Genomic DNA, 17,965 nt, shown 5'->3' on the forward strand with positions numbered 1-17,965 from the left:
AGTCTCACACACTAACACTCGCTGTCACATTGGTCCTCTATGCTGTGTAGGTTTTCATAGGATGCAAAAAGATTTTCCCTTGTAAGTACTTAAAATGGGCTTACAATATAGTATAGCATGTCATGTTTATCCATACACATTTTTATGACTAGAATCACTTCAATCTAATCTGATGACTTTTCTACCACGACCACATTTTTCAAAAGAGCTACTAATCATACAATGAATTTCTCCACAATAATCACTTATGACATATAAACCGTCCTAGAACCTAATACCCTTGTTTAAACCCCAATCTGCGAGCGTGTTGTGAGTACCTTAAGTGCGAGCTGTAAAAGCGGAGCGTTGTAGGCGCAGGCTTGTTAAACGAGGACCCTGGTGCTCTCCCCAGCGAGACAGCGGGTCATAAAAACAGACATCCATCGTCCGGCCACACTTCCAGAAGCAGCACGTGCAGCCCGGGTCTGAGGCCTGACCAGGGGAAGTGGCTCTTTTTTTATTTGAGAGGAGTGCTTTATCAAATAGTGGTTGGCGTAGGAGAACTTTGTTCGTGCGCCGGCTGTTTCTGCAAACATTACCAATCAACACTGCCTGCTTTAATTTCCTCAACATCCCTTCCCAAATCGTCTGGGACAGATAAACACTGACATCAATACATCGTCAGGACATGTATACCCAGACTGTGTCAAGAATGGTTTCGGCCTTTCCTGGGAAGAAACATTGTCGATAAGAGTACATGTAGCAGACTTGTTCTCTATTTTCCTCTCTTCCTTGAGTCAACCCATTTTGCACCCTGTGTGAACGGGATGGGTTCGGTGAATGGGGGGAGTGGAAAAGTGGGATGACGCGGTTAGATTGATGAGTGGAACAAGCGTCTCCTCTTACGGCCCAGTGTCTTTAACTCCTGGCGAGGAATTAACACCAGAGCCCCAGGGTCACGGTAGAGTTAAGTGGGGGCCATAGGCTTCTTTGGGTGGAAGAAACGCTTTTAGAAAGAAACTGTCAGCATCTAAGTTAGTGTCCAGAGAGACATCAGGGTTGTGTACCCCCAGACCCACGTACTCTGCTTGATAACTCACTCACCTGTGTATTGGGTTATCAGGTAAACTCTGTTGCTCATTGGCAAGTCTCAATTCAACTTGATGAACACCGCAATCGATCTATGGTGAATCTCTCACTAAATATCTGGCGACAGGAAAGGGCTCGCTGTTGAACTCTGCATCTAGAAACGAGAGGACATCGCAACACAGTAGGCAAATTTTTGTTAAATTGAGTCATGCTGGACTTCTCATGAGTTGACAGACAAACTGTTTTACATGTTTTATATTATTTGACTTCAATTAAATGCAGTCTCAAATGGCCGCCTGCCCTTTGTGATAGCCGAGCACACGTTTCAGCAAATAAACACGTTTTCAAATAAACGCTGGGGTATAAAATAATTATTTACGAGGTTACAATGAACACGGCTCTGATATTCCCACGGTCATGTGCATTAAACGTGTATTTTTTGTTCTGTCATTGTTGCTAGCTGTTGCGTCCCCCGTCCCTAATCTTTTTTTTTTTTCTCGGGGCTCTCCATGGTGCTGAAGCGCAAAATCAGGTGTGTATGATAGTCTGCAGCCTAGTCTGCACGTCTGATCTGCGATGGATTTGTTATAATGTTTATACAGGTCATATGGGGTCACAGTGTGGTAGTCTTTTCAACATTTTATTGAACAAAAGCTGTGTGTATCATTAGCGGGACGCCGGTGAAATTGGAGGGTCCAATTTCCGGTGAAATTGAAGGGGACGCAGTTCAAATAAATAATCGTAATATTAAACATTCATGAACATACTCGTGTCTTATATCATTTAAAAGCTTAAATTCCCGTTAATCTAACTGCTTTGTCAGATTTCAAAGAGGCTTTACCGCAAAAACATACCATGCGTTTGTCTGAGGACAGCGCCCCACATCAACATAATTTTTTTAACCAGCACAGGCTTAACAAAATTACAAATAGCGATTTTAAATAAATCACTTACTTTTGAAGATCTTCCTCTGTTTGCAATCCCAAGGGTCCCAGCTACAACATGAATGTTCGTTTTGTTAGATAAACTCCTTTATATCCCAAAACGTCAGTTTAATTGGCGCCATCGATTTCTGTAATCCACTCGTTCAACATGCAGACAAAGGAGTCAGAAAAGCGACCGCTAAACTTCATTCAAACAAGTCAAAGTTTCTATCCAGTCCTCAGGTACTCTAAAATGTAAATAAACTATAATATTTAATACGGAAAGTAGTATGTTCAATAGGAAACTAAAATTAGTAGCCGAACGCCCTCCTCCGAGCGCTCTGAAAGACTGATATTGTACCTGTGGTCTCTTCACCAAAACTCCAAATACTTGTTTGTTTAAAAAAAAGAAAAAAAAAGCCTGAAACCTCTAAAGATGGTTGACGTCTAGTGGAAGCCATGGGAATTGCATTCTGGCAGACAGATTTACATAGAAACAATAGAAACCCATTATAAGAGCCTGGGAGCTAAAACAAATAAATAATACATCTTCGGATTTCCGCCTGCCATATCAATTCTGTTATAGTCTCCAGACATTATTTTAACCGTTTTAGAAACTTCAGTGTTTTCTAGCCAATGCTACCAATGCATATCCTGGCTTCTGGGCCTGAGTAACAGGCGCTAGACCCTATCCCTAAGTAGTTTTAGGTAAATCGACGCTTGGCTCAAATAGGAGCCCGTCTCTAATAAGTGCTGTTTTTCTTCAGCGATTTAAAATGCCAGGCTATTTATTGAAGTTTTACAGTAATCCCTCCTTCTCTTCTTTCTACTGTTCTTCTCACAGGTTCATGAAGCCAGCTCCCATGTTTCTCGACCGGAACTTCAAGCGGCTGGCCAAAGTTCGCAATTACTTGCCTCCATTTGGATTCAAAACACAAGGTAAGACAAATTGTGCTTCTAGCATTAGACAGATTTGATTATTCCATGTATCTCATTGATGGCAATGGGTGTGTCATTAACTTGTCATGGTGGTTTTGGAACTGTGTATAGATGATGATTTGGGCTTGATAGGTAAGCTAAAGAGAAGAGGGTGCCAGAGCTCTACCATCCTTATCACCACGGGCCAGTTAGTGCATCTTCACGCTTTGTGATAGAGCTGGCAGAACATCCCCCCTGGCCTACTTGGGTTGATCTCACGCTTCTCCTGTCATGCTCTCTGATGGTTACACACACTGCCACTGACTGTGCCATTGCCTGGGTAGAGGGTGAGAATGGGATGCTTGGATATTACAGGACGGTTCTTGCTACATCTAGACAGTGAGACAACACTTCAGTTTCTCTGAACTTCTACAAACTTCTATGGCTTTTTCTTCAACTTCAACACCCATCTTTCCTCAATTGTGACGCAGTAGGGCTGGCACAATAACCAACTGTTATGGATGAAGAACGTCATTAAAATAAAATTAGATTAAAATTAAAAATGATATCGAACAGCTGACTGAATGACCAAAATGCAGGAGCAGCACACATAAATAGAGTGAATAGAACAGGCTTGGAACCTCTAACCCTGGCAACTTGACTGGCATACTCATGGGTACAATCCCAATGTCTGGCTGGTATTGTGATGTAGTCATTTCCATGGAAATGTAGAATGCTCATTCAAATGACCTTAACGGATGTGGCTCATGCAATGGAATGTACTTTTTTGTAATGTGAGTTGAATCAACAAATCATAGCACATATTTGACTTCCTAATTTGCTCATTGGTTGAACATATACAGGTTAAGACAACGTCGTCACAAATCTGAGACCAGCGCCGTTGCTAACTTGCATAGCCGGTCCCATCGTTGAAAAGAGTTATGGGATATTAGAATCCCGTTGTCTCAACATAGCTTTGCTTCTATGGGTACACTCGTAATGGCTGCCATTCCACCCATTATGCCATCATTGACTTGAATGGGGACTCCTGTTTTATTTATTAATTCATTTTTTTTGTCAGCTTTTATTTTATAAACATTACAAACGACAACAATTACATCACACCTGCCCAGACCCGCTAGCACACACCTCCATCACCAACGCCCGCATCACTTTCCGCCACATGGTCTGAAACTGCACCATTTTATTACGTTCCTTAGCCCACGCACTTTCAAAATTTTAATAATTAATCCTTAGATTTATCCATTGTTATTGATGGCGGATTAATTTCCGCAGTTTTAGTATTTAAAAAAAAAACATTTGAGAAGAGAATTGTCAAATCCATCGGGTATCTCACTACACCCCCATATGCCATGTCTTGAAATATGCAGACAGACGGTTTAAAAGTAGGTTTACATTGTAGTATTTCTGACAGCCAACTTTCTAGTGATGCCCTCCGGACTTAATAGCATTCCCAGAAAGCAAAATTCCACCTATCCACATCTCAATATGGGTTTAGGTAGCTCACTGACGGGTCCGTCAACAATCTATGCATTTTACGAATCAAACATGAGCACATCATGCGATCGGAATTGGGAAGATAAGATGGAGCATGATTTCAGGCTACTCTATCATTCAATTTCCAACACTTAGGAGCGAAGTGCATGTAAAGGTACACTGAATGTTACCTTTGTGCTCTGGCAAGAGCCCTCTACCCCACACTCGCATGCTGGTTTTCAAAGGCAAATGCGCTACACCTGGTTTCTGTTTTCTCCACGGTTTGTGACTGCAGTGGGGTTTCCCTTTTAGCTGTATTCATGTGGAGAGGTGATACGTGTGGACCTTGAATAGAACTCCACAAAGGATTCCAAATTAGGAACAAAAAAATAGAAACCTTGAAAATAAAAGTTTATTTGTACTTTTTTTTGTGGCCAAGCAGGCTTGTTTGCTAGACTTAGAAACACAGGGGAAACCTCCATCCTTCATGTGGTTTCTGGCCTCTCCATCATACTATAAGCAAGCATGGGGGGGCCGTCTTTTCACACAGACCTTTTTGACATCTGGACCTATATATTGGTATAAGCTTTTGGATTGCCTAAACCAGGTATTCCCAAACTGGGGGGTACGCGCAATGCCGTCGGGGGGTGGGGGGGTACACCAAATAAAAATAAAATATATTTTTTATCACATTTTCAAACAGTTCATTTATATATTTTTTTCTCTCACCTGAGTAGCCTCGTTTCACTGCCAAAAATAAAATTGAACCATCTAGTGTTTAGCGAAATAACAACACAATGTCAAATACAGGTAGCCTAGTCAAATAATTAACATCCAATCACATTAACCATTACTCCCTCACGGGAATTCCACTAACGGTCTGTATGTAGCTAAACGTAGCTGCTGCTCATGTTGGTATCTGTACTGATGGCGCAAAAGCCGTGACATAGTGGAGTGGTAACGCAGGTGCAAGCAGTTGCTCCCGACGCCACTTGGGTACACTGCAGCGTCCACCGAGAGGCTCTTGCTACCAAGGAAATGCCTGACAGCTTGTAAGACATTTTGGACACTACAGTGAAAATGGTTAACTTTGTTAGAGCAAGGCCCCTGAACTCTCGTGTATTTTCTGCACGATGCAATGGTATGGTCAGCGACCATGTAACGCTTTTACCACCTACAGAAGTGTGCTGGTTATCAAAGGGCAAAGTATTAACACATATTTTTGAATTGGGAGATGAACTTAAAGTTTTCTTTACTGACCATAATGTTCACTTGTCTGACTGCTTGCATGATGGTGAGTTTCTCACACGACTGGCCTATCTGGGTGATGTTTTTTCTCAGCTGAATGCTCTGAATCAAAATTGAGGCTATGATTAAGAAGTTGGAGCTCTTCTCTGTCTGCATTAACAAGGACAACACACAGGTATTTCCATCATTGTATGATGTTTTTGTGTGCAAATGAACTCAAGCTTAAGGACAATGTCAAATGTGATATAGCGAAGCACCTGAGTTTGGTGTGCAATTATGCAGGCATTTTCCTGAAAAGGATGACACAAGCAAACAACTGGATTTATTATCTCTTTCATGCCCTGCCTCCAGTCCACTTATCGATATCTGAACAAAAGAGCCTCAATGAAATTGTAACAAGCGGTTCTGTGGAAATGTAATCAGAAGCCACTGCCAGATTTCTGGATTGGGCTGCGCTCAGAGTATCCTGCTGTGGAAAATCGCACTGGTAAGACACTGATGCCCTTTGCAACCACATACCTATGTGAGAGTGGGTTCTCGGCCTTCACTAGCATAAACTAAATACAGGCACAGACTGTTTGTGGAAAGTGATTTAGACCGACTCCAATACAACCCAACATTGCGGAGTTAACCTACCGGTCAAAAGTTTTAGAACACCTACTCATTGAAGGGTTTTTCTTTATTTTTACTATTTTCTACATTGTATAATAATAGTGAAGACATCCAACCTATGATATAACACATATGGAATCATGTAGTAACCAAAAAAGTGTTAAACAAATCAGAATATTTTTGAGGTTCTTCAAATAGCCACCCTTTGCCTTGATGACAGCTCTGCACACTCTTGGCATTCTCTCAACCAGCTTCATTAGGTAGTCACCTGGAATGTATTTTAATTAGCAGGTGTGCCTTAGAATTTTAAGTACATATCATGGCAAGAACAGCTCAAATAAACAAAGAGAAACAACAGTGCATCATTACTTTAAGACATGAAGGTCAGTCATTGCGGAAAATGTCAAAAACTTTAAAAGTTTCTTCAAGTGCTGTCGCAAAAACCATCAAGCGCTATGATGAAACTGGCTCTCATGAGGACCGCCACAGGAATGGAAGACCCAAAGTTACCTCTGCTGCAGAGGATAAGTTCATTAGAGTTACCAGGCTCAGAAATTGCAGCCCAAATAAATGCTTCAGATATCAAGTAACCAGACACGTCTCAACATCAACAGTTCAGAGACTGCGTGAATCAGGCCTTTGTGATCAAATTGCTGCAACGAAACCACTACTAAAGGACACCAATAAGAAGAAGAGAATTGCTTGAGTCAAGAAACACGAGCAATGGACATTAGACCGGTGGAAATGCGTCCTTTGTCTGGAGTCCAAATGGAGATTTTTTGTGAGAAGTGGTGTGGGTGAACGCATGATCTCTGCATGTTTATTTTCCACCGTAAAGCATGGAGGAGGAGGTGGTGCTATGGTGTGGGGGTGCTTTGCTGGTGACACTCTGTGATTGATTTAGAATTCAAGACACACTTAACCAGCATGGCTACCACAGCATTCTGCAGCGATACGCCATCCCATCTGGTTTGCGCTTAGTGGGACTGCTTTGCTGGTGACACTGTCTGTGATTTATTTAGAATTCAAGTCACACTTAACCAGCATGGCTACAACAGCATTCTGCAAAGATACGCCATCCCATCTGGTTTGTGCTTAGTGGGACTATCATTTGGACAATGACCCAACACACCTCCAGGCTGTGTAAGGGCTATTTTACCAAGGAGAGGGATGGAGTGCTGCATCAGATGGCCTGGCCTCCACAATCCCCGACCTCAATCAAATTGAGATGGTTTGGCATGAGTCGGACCGCAGAGTGAAGGAAAAGCAGCCAGCGAGTGCTCAGTATATGTGTGAACTCCTTTAAGACTGTTGGAAAAGCATTCCAGATGAAGCTGGTTGAGAGAATGCCAAGCGTGTGCAACGCTGTCAAGGCAAAGGGTAAAGCTTTTAAAAAATCTCAAATACAACATATATTTTGATTGGTTAAACACCTTTTTGCTTACAACATGTGTTATTTCATTGTTTTGATGTCTTCACTATTATTCTACCATGGTAGAATTAAAAATAAAGAGAAACCATTGAATGAGTAGGTGTTCTAAAACTTTTGACCGGTAGTGTATGTGCATCCTTTCAAGCACACCCTTCTCATTAACCTGTGGTAAGTTACTCAACATTTTCGATGAACAAATAAGGTTTTATATGTAAGATGATAAACTAAAGAGCAAAATTATTGATATTTTTTATTTGTGCCCTGGTCCTGTAAGAGCTCTTTGTCTCTTCCCATGAGCCGGGTTGTGACAAACTCCCACTCATTCTATTGTTTAATAAATGTATCGTATTGTGTGTGTGTGTGTGTGTGTGTGTGTGTGTGTGTGTGTGCGTGCGTGTGGCAGGCTTACAATGATGGCAAAAAAAAAAACATTTGAGAGTGCGCTGACCCTGGTGCTAGAGGGGGTACGCAGCTGGAGTTTGAATGTTTGAAGGGGTACGGGACTAAGTTTGGGAACCACTGGCCTAGACCAACTGAGCAGACCATAATGTTCTCTTTAAAAGACACCTAGAATAGATACAGTGGGGCAAAAAAGTATTTAGTCAGCCACCAATTGTGCAAGTTCTCACACTTAAAAAGATGAGGCCTGTAATTTTCATCATAGGTACACTTCAATGACAGACAAAATGAGAAAAAATAATCCAGAAAATCACATTGTAGGATTTTTAATGAATTTATTTGCAAATGATGGTGGAAAATAAGTATTTGGTTAATAACAAAAGTTTATCTCAATACTGTGTTACATACCCTTTGTTGGCAATGACAGAGGTCAAACGTTTTCTGTATGTCTTCACAAGGTTTTCACACACTGTTGCTGGTATTTTGGACCATTCCTCCTTGCAGATCTCCTCTAGAGCAGTGATGTTTTGGGGCTGTTGCTGGGCAACACGGACTTCCAACTCCCTCAATAGATTTTCTATTGGGTTGAGATCTGGAGACTGGCTAGGCCACTCCAGGACCTTGAAATGCTTCTTACGAAGCCACTCTTTCGTTGCCCGGGCGGTGTGTTTGGGATCATTGTCATGCTGAAAGACCCAGCCACGTTTAATCTTCAATGCCCTTGCTGATGGAAGGAGGTTTTCACTCAAAATCTCACGATACATGGCCCCATTCATTCTTTCCTTTACACGGATGAGTCGTCCTGGTCCCTTTGCAGAAAAACATCCCCAAAGCATGATGTTTCCACCCCCATGCTTCACAGTAGGTATGGTGTTCTTTGGATGCAACTCAGCATTCTTTGTCCTCCAAACACGACGAGTTGAGTTTGAACCAAAAAGTTATATTTTGCTTTCATCTGACCATAATGCATTCTCCCAATCTTCTTCTGGATCATCCAAATGCTCTCTAGCAAACTTCAGACGGGCCTGGACATGTACTGGCTTAAGCAGGGGGACACGTCTGGCACTGCAGGATTTGAGTCCCTGGCGGCGTAGTGTGTTTGTTACTTTGGTCCCAGCTCTCTGCAGATCATGTGGTTCTGGGATTTTTGCTCACCGTTCTTGTGATCATTTTGACCCCACGGGGTGAGATCTTGCGTGGAGCCCCAGATCGAGGGAGATTATCAGTGGTCTTGTATGTCTTCCATTTCCTAATAATTGCTCCCACAGTTGATTTCTTCAAACCAAGCAGTCTACCCAGCCTGGTGCAAGTCTACAATTTTGTTTCTGGTGTCCTTTGACAGCTCTTTGGTCTTGGCCATAGTGGAGTTTGGAGTGTGACTGTTTGAGGTTGTGGACAGGTGTCTTTTATACTGATAACAAGTTCAAACAGGTGCCATTTAATACAGGTAACGAGTGGAGGACAGAGGAGCCTCTTAAAGAAGAAGTTACAGGTCTGTGAGAACCAGAAATCTTGCTTCTTTGTAGGTGACCAAATACTTATTTTCCACCATAATTTGCAAATAAATAAATAAAAAATCCTACAATGTGATTTTCTGGATTTTTTTCTCATTTTGTCTGTCATAATTGAAGTGTACCTATGATGAAAATTACAGGCCTCATCTTTTTAAGTGGGAGAACTTGCACAATTGGTGGCTGACTAAATACTTTTTCCCCCCACTGTAGCTATATTATAAAGTTTAGATATGTCTGGCCTGGGTGCAGTTATGCTCTTTGGAAATCCCTAATGATTCAATAAGCATTGTATGTTTGCATGTATTTCTTCATGTTCGACTGACCAGTCTCACTTGTCTCCCTTTACCTTGTGTAAGCAGCACTCTGTAGCAGAACGTTGAGATCATGTTCAGTGACACCTCCAACCCCTCCTCCACATTTCAGCTGAAGATTTTCCTTCGCCAGAAAAGTGTACTTCAAGACGACGGCCATTTATCTGAGCTGCCGCCTAGACATACTTGGCTGAAGTGTTTATCCTGGGTGCTCATAACAATTAGCGCAATGTCTCTCTTCGAGAAACCTGTCCCGGAGGGGTTGATTTCACCCTATTGAGTCGGGTGTGGTCTGGTCCTCTGTTTATGCTGACCGGGGTGATGCTTGATGCCAGACTTCGACGCCGCGTCCAAACAATGGGCCACTGCTCATTTTGTGCTGTTTAATCACGAGGCTCGTTAGAGGGGATAAAGCTGTAGGCCTACTTGCATTACTCTTGCAAGAAGCAAATGAGACGCCTACATGGGGTTGTGGTTGAGCCTAATGACATTTCATATCAGTTGTTTAACAAATAGATCCAGCACGCAACTGAAATGTGATTATACAAGCGAGTGATTCATTTGGATATTACCTTGTTGGATAAATTGGACACACAACCTAGATATAAATCCTGATCTATGGTAGACCTATGACTAATATGAGGAGGAAAAAGTCAAGAGGTGCTAGTGGGCTGTGTGGGGGTGGGGGAGCGAAGACAAATGTGTCTTAAACACCAGAGTCATGACTCCGCTAGAATACCCTCTGGAACATGGCAGGAATGCACGCTATGGCTAAACATCCCCGTATCTCACACCACCAGACCCAGCTCCGCGTCCACACTGAGAGAACCCTAGCGCAGCACACTTCAACCGGGAGAATGTGCTTGTTTGAAAACGGCATTCCTCACTGAGTGGTTTTACGGGCAGCGTTTCACCCGGATTCATCCTTCCTGAAAGGGCTGATGGTTTTCCAATGTTACTGTCCCCGGGCCCGTGGCTTATCCTTATCTGTCATTTTAATAAACGGTTAGGAACATTTTCTCCTCCAGACCTTCTCCCAAGGACCACCTAGCTTGTTACATTGTCTTCTGGGCGTTGAAGTCCTCGACAGTTTGTTATTAAAGAAGAGCTATTAATCCTTTTCATGAGGGGTTTTGTCTGTGACCTAGCAACAACAATGAACTGTAGTTGATATCTAAACTGTCTTTTTCTCTCCCGTTTAATTTTGCAGAAAGAATCATAGACAGTATTCTAACTGCAACAAAGAACTATGGCTTGGGTGAAGTCCTTGACAGGTAATTGCCATAGGAATTAAGTAGCGCACTCGCTTGCACACACAGTTTTTAACCCCTCAGATGTTCTTCTCTTCCAGTCTTGGTTGTAAAAGATGCATTATTGTGGGCAATGGTGGTATCCTGGCCAACAAGTCTTTGGGCTCGCGCATAGATGATTACGACATTGTGGTGAGGTGAGTCTACTTCCAATGGAAGGGCAACATGATGCCAGTTAAGAGGGTAAAGATGATAGTTCTGCTGAATGTCAGTTCCTCCTTTTGAACTCTGACACTGGGTAGACTTTAATGGACTTGGTGTTAGTTTGGTAGCCTGGGTGCCAGCCGCAGATTGTTGTGATGTCAACACACAATGTATTCACCCCATAGCATTTCTTCTCTAAACGCAGGTTGAACGAGGCTCCTGTGACTGGTTTCGGCAAGGACGTGGGCACCAAGACCACCATGCGCATCACCTACCCTGAGGGGGCCATTCAGAAGCCTGAGCGCTACGAAAAGGACTCGCTATTCGTCTTCTCCGCCTTCAAACCGCTGGACTTCAAGTGGCTCAGACAAATGGTCTTCAAAGAGAAACTGGTGAGGCATACCTCAAGGCTGACTGTTACTTTTTTTTATATATACATTTGGACCGCTAAGAAAAAGTGAGTTGGTCATGTTTGTTAGTGGTTGGGTGCACTTCAGCTGCCCTGAAAGAGTATGCATTCTTCTGTAAAATGTCCAGTCCCACCATCTTTCTAGGTCTCTTCCATTGCTTCTCCATCTATCATAACATTAAGGCGACCACATAAACGTGAATCTCACTGGATGTTTTTGATAGTTTGAGTGCTTTTTGTGGCACCACGTGACCAGTGGTGTTTTAGAAAAGCCATTATGGTCATAGACACTATACGGCATCTTCTGTTGCAGTCATTTGCTCGGCTTGTGACATTTACTAGATGTGGATATTATGGGTTCTCACAATACTTTCCCATTTCCTCATGGTTACGAAAAATAGGGTTTAAATTGTGCTTGATTGAGAAACCAATCTGAGCAAATGTTCGCTCCACTTTTCATTCTGCCCTGGTGAGAAATAAAACACGATTTTCCCATTTAAGGACCTTTGTCCTTTCTTTTGACGAGCCACTGACTGCCATGCTTGAGTGACAGCCTGCGAATTGGCCTCTTAATCCGAGGGTCTGGCTGACTGAATGAGCTTTTCCTTATCTCTGCCAGGGAGGAGCGCAGACAATCCTGTATCACTGAAAGAGCTTGCACAAGCACTCTCGTCAGTCTGCAGTTACTCTACCACAGTCAGGGTAGGTTATGTTAAATTCAAGGATATTCGCAGTCTCTCCAGATGGAGAAAAAAATGGTCTGCTGTTGAACTTGACGGTTGAGCATTCAATTTTGGCCGTGTTGAGTTTCTCTCTATAGGGGGCTGCTAATTTTCTAAAGGGATTCTTCTGGTAAATCTGGCAATCCAGCGTATGGGGAATCCGCTTCCTATCCAGCGCAGCTGTGTGACTTTCAGGGACCAGTGGCAAGCAGGAATTTTTACTAGGTGACATTTGTCAAAATACAAGACTCTGGAGAGATAAGAGGGGTTAGGAGGAGGGAGAGTGAGAGAGGGGGTAAAACTAGGGTAAGGGAGAGGGCCATAAGAACAAGGGAAAGAGTAAAAGAGTTGGCTGTTCGATGGGGCCTTTTGAATTGAGCAGATTTGTCTGGACTGTCAGCTGGTAAGTAGCGGGGACAGTGGAAATGGCGGACATGGAAAACATTTATCTGAGCTCTGGCTCCTCACAGATCAGCCTTAGATCTGCAGTGGAAGGAATACTTTCTCATTAAATAAATCACTGGTCAAAAGTCCTCGGTCTTCCATGAAGGCTCTGTAGTTGGGATGCATGCACGCACACACACTTAACTCAGTCACACCAACTCACTATTTTGGCTCAAACTTGCCTCATGCAGCTCATTGTAACTCACAAACTAAATTGATTACGTTCATTTTTTTCTCATTGATATACACACACTAACTACCCCATAATGACAGTGAAAATATGTTTTTAGACATTTTTGAAAATGTATTGAAAGTTAAATACAGAAGTGGTCACACCCCTGAGGTAATACTTTGTAGAAGCACATTTGGTACCGATTACAGCTGTGGGTCTTTCTGGGTGAGTTCTAAGAGCTTTCCACAACTGGATTGTGCAACATTTACCCATGTATTATTTTCTAAATTCAAGCTCTGTCATTGGTTGTTGATCATTGCTAGGCAACCATTTTCAGGTCTTGCTATAGATTTTCAAGTAGATTAAAGTCCAAACTGAATCTCTACCACTCCAGAACATTCACTGTCTTCTTGGTAAGCAACTCCAATGTAGATTTGGCCTTTTTTTTAGGTTATTGTCCTGCTGAAAGGTGACTTCATCTCCTAGTGTCTGGTGGAAAGCAGACTGAACCAGGTTTTCCTCTAGGATTTTGCTTGTGTTTAGCGCCATTCCGTTTATTTTTTATCCTTAAAAACTCCCCACTATGCTTGAAAATATGGAGTGTAGTACTCAGTAATGTGTTGTATTGGATTTGCCCCAAACATAACACTTTGTATTCAGGACAAAAAGTTAATGTACAGTGATGTACAGTTGAAGTTGGAAGTTTACATACACTTAGGTTGGAGTCATTAAAACTTGTTTTTCAACCACTCCACAAATTTCTTGTTCGCAAACTATAGTTTTGGAAAGTTGGTTAGGACATCTACTTTGTGCATGCCACAAGTAATTTTCACTACAATTGTTTACAGACAGATTATTTCAATATAATTCACTGTATCACAATTCCAGTGGGTTAGAAGTTTACATACACTAAGTTAAACAGCTTGGAAAATTCCAGAAAATGATGTCATGGCTTTAGAAGCTTCTGATTGACTCAAATGATGTCAATTAGCCTATTGGAGGTGTACCTGTAGATGTATTTCAAAGGCCTACCTTCAACCTCAGTGCCTCTTTGCTTGACATCGTGGGAAAATAAATTGTAGACCTACACAAGTTTGGATCATCCTTGGGAGCAATTTCCAAAGGCCTAAAGGTACCACGTTCACCTGTACAAACAATAGTACGCAAGTATAAACACCATGGGACCACGCAGCCGTCATACCACTCAGGAAGGAGACGTGTTCTGTCTCCTAGAGATGAATCCCAGAACAACAGCAAAGGACCTTGTGAAGATGCTGGAGGAAACGGTTACAAAAGTATCTATATCCACAGTAAAACGATTCCTATATTGACATAACCTGAAAGGCTGCTCCAAAACCGGCATAAAAAAACTCACACTACGGTTTGCAACTGCACATGGGGACAAAGATCGCACTTTTTGAAGAAATGTCCTCTGGTCTGATGAAATACAAATACAACTTATTGGCCATAATGACCATTGTTATGTTTGGAGGAAAAAGGGGGAGGCTTGCAAGCCGTAGAACACCATCCCAACCGTGAAGCACGGAGGTGGCAGCATCATGTTGTGGGGTTGCTTTGCTGCAGGAGGGACTGGTGCACTTCACAAAATAGATGGCATCATGAGGGAGAAAAATGATGTGGATATATTGAAGCAACTTCTCAAGACATCAGTCAGGAAGTTAAAGCTTGGTCACATGGGTCTTCCAAATGGACAATGACCCCAAGCATACTTCCAAAGTTGTGGCAAAATGGCTTAAGGACAACAAAGTCAAGGTATTGGAGTGGCCATCACAAAGCCCTGACCTCAATCCTATAGAACGTTTGTGGTCAGAACTGAGAAAGCGTGTGCGAGCAAGGAGGCCTACAAACCTGACTCAGTTACACCAGCTCTGTCAGGAGGAATGGGACAAAATTCACCCAACTTATTGTGGAAGGCTACCCGACACGTTTGACCCAAGTTAAAAGTTTTAAAGGCAATGCTACCAACTACTAATTGAGTGTATGTAAACTTCTCACCCACTGGGAATGTGATTAAAGAAATAAAAGCTGAAACAAATCATTCACTCTACTATTCTGACATTTCACATTCTTAAAATCAGTGGTGATGCTAACTGACCCTAAAAAATGTCAGGAATTGTAAAAACTGAGTAAGTGTATTTGGCTAAGGTGTATGTAAACCTCCGACTTCAACTGTATGTACTGCCACTGAGCACAAAGAGGCATTACAGTAGTTAAAGGGATATTTTGGGTGAGGTTACAGGTAGTTTTAACGAGCCAGTACTAACTAGCGTTACCCATAGACTTCCAGTCATTGCGCCGCTATTATGTCTTTTTAATTGAATGAATGTGAATACTTGATTGGTTGAACATCTAAATTGACGTTCCTTTTTATTTACCTGCCAAATAATAAACACGTCCAAAGAGAAACGGTTTGCCGCAACAGACGGAATGTATGCGTTCGACGCTAATCTAGCTCTAGGAGCGAACAGAGCTTCTTGGATGATCTTTCATCAACAGGAATTTGTCAAGCAACAAACACTTTCTCTACGCATGATATGGGGGAACTGAATGATGAGATGCGGTCTGGTCTCCAAGCATGATTAATTCTCTCAGTAAACAACCTGTAGCCCTGGTAACAAGGTAGTCAGTCAGGTAACTGTTGACTGAAAACTGTAATCTGCTGTTTAGTCATTTTGGGAACCCTCGTCAAAAGACAAGTAATCCTGTTGATTGAATATTATCGTCACTTCATTGCTACCGGAGTAACTGCATCATAAGGGACCTAAACTATTGCAGTGGAAACATAACACACTATGTATGTTTTTAGCGACTGCGGCTAGCAAGCCCCTTTGTGCTGTCATGTTTTTAACCCCTCACATTTTCACCTTGTTAATACCAGTAGGCCAGTTGTACACTGGTAAAGCCATGAGTAACTGTACAAAGAAAACAAGCTTCAGAAAACGCATGTTTTCTGACTCCTGTTACACTAATCCCTACACATAGACAACCCCTGTGCACTCTCTCCTTTTTGTCTGGCCCACTGGGAGATTTGTATGTAGCTTTGAACAGTTGCTCTGTGGGAGCTTTGATGTCTTTGGTCTGGCGGGGGCTCCTTTGTGTGGTGAGGGCGCTCACAGGTGGAAGGAATGCAAGGCCCTTTCAGGATGCCTCTCTCACCAGGTTTGAAAGGGAATGTTTCTCATGGCTTCTTTTATGTGGGTGGGAGGTGCGCTTTCGTAATAGTGCTTCTGAAAGTGACTCTCACCTGTGCTGTCGTGGCCGTCCCCTTTTCCCCCCTCTCTCCCGGCAGAAGTGTTTTGATGAGTTGACTGACACCTGACTAATGTTTTTAAAGGTTGCAGAGTTTACCAACATTTCTTGCCCAGAGGGAGTTGGAAATGACATAATAAAAGTGTAATGACGGCCGTTTTATGGGCTCCAGACCAATTGTACTATTTTGGGTATTTTTTGAAAGCTGAACTTAACTTTCTTTGTACATAATGTTTCCACCATCGTTTATATGACTGAAAAGAGCTTCTGGACCATCAGAACGGCTAACACTAACCTCGATTTGGACAAGGACTTCTACTTCACTGAGTTGGGAGGCGAAAGACATTCATTATCCTGGACCTATCGTTGATCCCTGACACTTGTAGAAGGCGAAGACTGCTCTATATAGGCTGGCGCACGGACACCCTGGTGAGAGTACGGCGGCGAATAAATAAATCGCCTCTACCCTCTGTTCTATTGGCGAATGTGCAGTCGTTAGAGAATAAATTGGACGAGCTCTGCTCAAGACTATTCTATCAACGGGACATAGACTATGCTTCTCGGAGTCGTGGCTGAACAAGGACATGGATAATATAAAGCTATCTGGTTTTTCTATTCATCGGCGGGACAGAACGGCAAAGTCCAGTAAGATCAGTGGTGGTGGCCTTGTGTCTCCTTTATTAACAACAGCTGTTCTGCAATCTCTGATATTAAGGAAGTGTTAAAATACCTCATGATAAGCTGTAGACCATACTATTTACCAAGATTTCATCAATTTTTTGTGTAGCTGTCTATTTACCACCACAAGCCAATACTGGCACTAAGACCGCATTCAACAATCTGTATTGGGCCATAAGCAAACAAGAAAATACTCATCCAGAGGTGGTGCTCCTAGTGGTATGGGATTTTAATGCAAACTGAAATCCATTTTTACCTCTTTCTACCAGCATGTCACCTGTGCATCTAGAGGGATAAAAACTTTAGATCTCGTTTACTCCACACCCAGAGACTCATACAAAGCTCTCCCCCACCTCTATTTGGCAAATTGGACCTTAACTCTATCCTCCCGCTTCCTGTTGACAAGCAAAAACTCAAACAGGAAGTACCAGTGATGTGGTCCGATGAAGCGGATGCTAACCTACAGTACTGTTTTGCTAGCACAGACTGGAATATCTTTCGGCATTCATTTGACAGCATTGAGGAGTTTAACATATCAGTCACCGGCTTCAAGTGTGTCGATGACGTTGTCCCCGCAGTGACCATACATGCATACATATTCCAACCAGAAGCCATGGATTACAGGCAACATCCGCACTGAGCTAAAGGCTAGAGCTGCCGCTTTCAAGGAGCAGGACACTAATACGGACGCTTATAAGATATACCGCTACGCCCTTGGAACCATCAAACAGGCAAAGTCTCAATACAGCACTAACATTGACTCCTTCCACATTGTCTCTGATGCTCGTCAGATGTGGCAGGGCTTGAAAACTATCATGAATTACAAAGGGAAACCCAGCTGAGAGCTGCCCAGTGACGCAAGCCTACCAGAAGGGCTAAATGCCTTTTTTTATG

The 17,965-nt window shown here is 42.6% G+C and overlaps 1 protein-coding gene across 5 annotated transcripts in view; it reads left to right on the forward strand.

The window, feature by feature from the left end:
- Positions 1 to 17,965, forward strand: part of st3gal3b (ST3 beta-galactoside alpha-2,3-sialyltransferase 3b) — a 91,023-nt gene that overhangs the window by 40,729 nt on the left and 32,329 nt on the right. For all 5 annotated transcript variants that reach the window (XM_035800562.2, XM_035800565.2, XM_035800566.2 and 2 more), the window contains 4 exons: positions 2,836 to 2,930; positions 11,133 to 11,196; positions 11,274 to 11,369; positions 11,582 to 11,768. In XM_035800562.2, coding sequence (XP_035656455.1) covers positions 2,836 to 2,930; positions 11,133 to 11,196; positions 11,274 to 11,369; positions 11,582 to 11,768 — 442 coding nt within the window. The remainder of the gene's footprint in view (positions 1 to 2,835; positions 2,931 to 11,132; positions 11,197 to 11,273; positions 11,370 to 11,581; positions 11,769 to 17,965) is intronic.

Source organism: Oncorhynchus keta, chromosome 23, assembly GCF_023373465.1.
Source record: "Oncorhynchus keta strain PuntledgeMale-10-30-2019 chromosome 23, Oket_V2, whole genome shotgun sequence".
NCBI lineage: Eukaryota > Metazoa > Chordata > Actinopteri > Salmoniformes > Salmonidae > Oncorhynchus > Oncorhynchus keta.